This window comes from Pantherophis guttatus, chromosome 15 (genome assembly GCF_059756535.1).
Source record: "Pantherophis guttatus breed Tessera chromosome 15, ASM5975653v1, whole genome shotgun sequence".
NCBI classification, from domain to species: Eukaryota; Metazoa; Chordata; class Lepidosauria; order Squamata; family Colubridae; genus Pantherophis; species Pantherophis guttatus.
The window spans coordinates 4717138-4722500 of NC_142077.1; the positions used below are offsets into that span (position 1 = coordinate 4717138).

Sequence of the window (5363 nt, forward strand, 5' to 3'; positions counted from 1 at the left end):
AGAGGGCTGCCTTGCATTTCCCGATCCTTTCAAAAGTGACCTGTAAACGCCAACAGGAACACCTGTAAAAAGCGAGAAGCCATCAAGTCCAACAGGCACACAGAAGAGAGAGGATTTTGCGAGATGGAAAGAAAGAGGATCTGCAAAGGGCTAAACAAGTCACAGACAGGGGAAAGAAGTTTTATTTTCTGATTTAAACGTCTTTGGCACGGGGGGGGGGAGGAAGAGTCTGCTTTCTCCCGACAGTCTCCCCTTAATAGGAATGTGAAAAGACCAGCCTGAACAGCTCTTTAGAATGTGGTCCCTCCCTCTCCATACAAATTACCCTCCCTTTCTCTCCCCCCCACTCCCTCCTTCTCCTCTTTTTCACTCCCCCTTCCTTTCAAGTTGATGCAAAACTCTCCCACAAAAATTGTATTTATTCACGGCGGCGGTACAACTCCAGGGAAGTTTTCTGCCAGCCTGCAGCTGCCAGGCAAGGAAGCAAGAAGCAAGGAGCTGGCGATTTTGGAGAACCTGCCCTTGCCAAAGTCTCCGCTCAGAGACAGGGGTTAGTGGGACATTCCTTTTGGGAATGTGCTCTGGGGTGGAGGGGAAAGAGAGAAGATTCAGGAGACAAGCTGGTTTGGAGGAGAAAGCGATGATTGTCAGATCGTTTCTTAAGCGGCCGAAAAATTCAGGAAGGATTTGAGTGGAGTTTTTTTTCCCTTGCTTTATTTTTTTTTGATAAGTGGGAAATTGTGGACTTTTAAGATGGCACATCCAGATATGTGATTTATTTTTTTTTTAAATCATCGGTAAAGTAAGCAACTCTGCCAAATTTCCGATATATGGGTAGATTTGAGCAGACAAGCTTTGGACATCTGCAAGTGTGACATCGGGGGGAAAAAAAAGACCAGCCGCAGCTCAGATGCCCCCTCTTCCCTTCTCCTGCACCTGATTCTCCAGTCCTTCACCTTTTGGGTCTGCCCCTGTTTCGAAGAGGCCTCCAACGGTTCTGCAATTTTTGACCTTTTTCCCCCTGGACGTTTTTTGGCCAAAAGGAGGAGGAGGAGGAGAAGAAGATGAAACGGGGAATGCCGATTGACCTTCTGCTCTGAGCTCAAGTTTTTTTGTTTTGTTTTGTTTTGAGAAGCTGCTGGCAGAGGGGAGCTTTGGCGTGGCTGACGTCGAAGCAGGCCATCCAAAGACGAAAACGGCAAAACCGCTGGCGATGGTTACAGGTTGCTTGCGAGTGGGATTCGCTTGGCGTGAGTAGGAGCTAGCAAAAGCCAGTTTACGGGAGAGACCCAGGAAAGACGATCCACAGTCGGATCCATTTCCGATTTCCATCTCGAGAAGGTCGCTTCTCTCTTGGCTCGAAGATGAGGTCCTCAAAAGAGAAGAGGCAACGATGCTGGAGTTGGTTTGTTCTGGCGATGCTGATCTGCCAAGAATTCCCGAATTTCCCGCTGGTGTTGGCCAAGAAAGAGCGGAAGAAACCCAAAGAGCCTAACCAATACACGGAGGCTCTCTCCAACACCACTCTTTCCAACAGTGAAGAATTGAACGGACACTCCAAGGTAAGGGAGGGAGGGGGGAGAAATCTGGCAAATTGGGGTAATTTGCTTTTCCCAAATGGTGCCCCCCCCCATTTGATCGGGGTTTCCCCAGATGAGACAAGTTGAAGGTCGACGGGTTGGGATTCCCAAGACTTTCCTAATCCCCCTAAAAGATGGAAATGGAGCCATTGTGGTTTCCGTGAAGGCCTTTTTCAGCAGAAGGTGGGTTTGGTGACAGTAACAGAGTTGTAAGGGTCCTTGGAGGTCATTTAGTCCAACCCCCTGCTCTTGCAGGGGACCTATACGAGGGATTCGAACCACCAAACTGCCGACTTTACTGATCGACAAGCTCAGTGTCTTAAGTCACCGAGCCACCTAGTTTGGGATGACAGTTGGATGTCTGGTTTGATGACATTCACTCTGGCGATAAGGGGTTTCAGCTGGGGTGGAAGGGCCGAGGGGGACCGTTAGGTCTGAGATCGGGAAAGCCAGCTTCTGTTATCAAAGACGGTTTATCTGACATCGGCAAGACCCCTCCTCCCATCGTACCCTGCTTGTAGGATTCCTCCCCTCCCCCCAATAATCTGTTGGGTTGGAAATGGGGGCAAGGGAAATTGCTGCGATCAATCCAAGCAATCTCGTCATAACTTTTGGAGAGATCTCATGATCCAGAAACCAAAGCAAAAGGAGGAAGGGGGGCAATTTTAATTTCTATGACTCTCTCCTTTCGCCTGCATTGTTGGTGATGATGGGCAATAAAGCTATTCTGTTCTGTTCTGTTCTACTCTACTCTACACCACTCTATTCCTATTCTATTCTATTCTATTCTATTCTATTCTATTCTATTCTATTCTATTCTATTCTATTCTATTCTACTCTACTCCTATTCTATTCTAAAATTCTATTCTATTCTAAAATTCTATTCTATTCTATTCTATTCTATTCTATTCTATTCTATTCTATTCTACTTACCCTACTCTATCCTTATCCTTATCCTATCCCTAACCTATTGGCACATCCACAGGGGCAGGTCTCTGGGTAAGGGGCAGGATTCCACAACCACCAAGCCCCATCCCACATAGACCAGGCTGTAATTCCAGGCTGCTGGACTACAAACTCCATACTTCCGGGGAGTTTGATGGGAGAGGGAATCCAAGCCATCCGAAAAGGCAGGTTGAGAAGGGAAGGGGGGATGGAGGTTTAGAAGAAGTGGGGATTAACTCAGGGTGGGAGAGGTGAAGGGGGAGATTTATCACATTACAAGCAGCCCTCAAGGTTTGTGTAAGCGTGCCAAGGGCAGAAGTAACTTCCACCATCTCTTTCTGGCAGCTCCTCCCAAATGCTAAGCTGGCAAAAAAATAAAATAAATAAAAATAAAAAAATCAAGAGCAGACAGAAGTGCTTATTCCCATCCAATGTCGTTAGGGGCTCCCTTCAGTTTACGTGAACGATTTTTCCTTCACCCCACTCGTTTCATTTGCTTGCCCCTTGCTTGCCTAATCTAGTCGGCCGTTTTCCCCGAATTCTACGGAAGTCGCGGCGAAAGGAAACTAAGAGAAACTTAGCATCAGTCAGCAAAGTCAGAAATAATTAGCCAGCATGTCAGGGGGCTAAGCCTGAGCTGGGATGAGAGTCCTCCAATTTATTTATTTATTTATTTATTTATTTATTTATTTATTTATTTATTTATTTATTTATTTTATTAGTTCGATTTATATGCCGCCCTTCTCCGGAGACTCAGGGCGGCTTACAATGCGTTAAGCAATAGCCTTCATACTTTTGTATCTACCTGCTTTGTAGGGCTTTCGCCCCCCCCCCTAAGCGGTGTTCTTTTTTATACAAAGTCAGCTTATTGCCCCCACAAACCGGGTCCTCGTTTTACCTACCTCGGAAGGATGGAAGGCTGAGTCAACCTTGAGCCTGGTGAGATTCGAACTCGCAGTAATTGCAGGCAGCTGGTGTTATTTAACAGTGCTTTAGTCTGCTGCGCCACCAAGGCTCATCCAGGAGGGAAATCATCCCCTTAATTGCAGAGAAGAAACCACCTATAAGACCGAAATGAAGTGGAAGCAGGAGGAAAAAAAAAATCAATCAAAAAGAACTCGCAGGATTCAATCGTGCCTCTCACAAGTTCCAATCCTTCCTAAAAAGGAAAGTTTTCACGGAGCAGCTGGAGGCCCTCAAAGGAAGATTCCTATTATTTGATTTCCATTCCTTTATTATTTCCAACTTTCCGAGGCGACTGATGTGTTTAAATAGGAGAGCGAAATTTACATTAAACCGAGATGACGTTTAAATAGAGTGAAATAAGAGTTGGATCTGTCTCCAAACGCCAAGCAGGGAGGACAAAACCATCCTAACGGTAACAGTGACAAAGTTGGAAGGGATCTTGGAGGTCATCTAGTCCAACCCCCCTCCCTCACGCAGGAGACCTAAACTAGGGATTCGAACCGCCGAACTTTCTGAACGACAAGCTCAGCATCTTAGCCACTGAGCCACCTAGCTCCTTGGGAGCAGGAGGTAAGATCCAAAAGGATTTCCCCCCCCCCATTTGTCAAATAGTTTTTCCATTCCTGAAGTTGGTAGTAGTAATGAGCGTTTTATAAAAGCATTTTTATATATATATAAAAGAGGATCTAACAAGAAGAGAAAGTTATCCCACCCTCTCCAGGCTTCTGTTGCCATTGTGAATGATGAATTGCAAACACTAATCCTGCAGTTAAGTCCATAAAAGGCAAATGGATTTCTGAACGATTTGCATAAATCATCGAGGCTTTTTGATTTATCATCCCACTGCAAGAACCCACTGCAAACCCCATCCACATTCATGTATACCGTGTTTCCCCAAAAATAAGACCCGGTCTTATATTAATTTTTGCTCCAAAAAGACGCATTAGAGCTTATTTTCTGGTTAGGTCTTATTTTGGGGGGGAAATACGGTACTAAATGCACCCATCTGGCTGACGATCTTAACTGGGGCTTATTTTGGGAGGTAGAGCTTATATTACGAGCATCCTGAAAAATCATGCTAGGGCTTATTTTCTGGTTGGGTCTTATTTTGGGGGAAATATGGTACTAAATGCACCCATCTGGCTGACAATCTTAACTGGGGCTTATTTTGGGGGGGGTAGGGCTTATATTACGAGCATCCTGAAAAATCATGCTAGGGCTTATTTTCCGGTTGGGTCCTATTTTTGGGGAAACAGGATACACCAAATAGGTCTTTCACTGATTTGATTCTTCTTCTGAGCCTAACTGACTGACTGTTGGCAGAAAGGGGACAGGTGGGGCCAAGATTGGTGGGGCCTTTTATCTCCAGAGCTAGAGTGGAGCTTCACTAGCAGCGGTGGCTCTTCTGTCCCAAGGACCAGCCCATTGATTTCCACTGCTCTCGTCTCCTCTGCTTCTGCACATCCGCACATCAGGCACTGGACCCAGCTGTTCCTCCTCTTCCTCATCAGCCACCTCCAGACCTGGGGGCTGTTGACTCTCCATCTGAGGGCTGACAGACAGCCCAGACTCCGCCTCTGTCTCTCTCTCTCGGACAGCTCCATTCCCTCTTCCTCCTCAGAGCTCTCGGGTTGCCCTGATGCCGATCCTGACTCCCACGCTGCCTCCTCCTCCTCTGATTCGGTTGCTGAAGGGGCCGGCGGCCGACAAGCCACAACACCCTCAAAGACAGGGACTGTTACTCCAACAATTTCCTAGCACCTAATTGGACACTTGGATAATTGGATAACCAGGGGGGAAGGTGGGAACAAGGGAAAAGTTAACTGTATGCTTTGGGTGCGAAAATCCCAGATCCAGCCTTGCTTCTTCTGT

General features: G+C 46.6%; 1 protein-coding gene across 2 annotated transcripts in view; it reads left to right on the plus strand.

Annotated features, from left to right (window-relative positions):
- The first annotated feature begins 345 nt into the window (after window positions 1-345).
- The window catches only part of C1QTNF12 (C1q and TNF related 12), a 30391-nt gene continuing 25373 nt past the window's right edge, over window positions 346-5363 (plus strand). Inside the window, exon 1 of one of the 2 annotated variants that reach the window (XM_034434905.3) lies at window positions 346-1562. In XM_034434905.3, coding sequence (XP_034290796.2) covers window positions 1365-1562 — 198 coding nt within the window. In that variant the 5' untranslated portion in view covers window positions 346-1364. The remainder of the gene's footprint in view (window positions 1563-5363) is intronic. The other variant, XM_034434906.3, reaches the window with a different exon arrangement.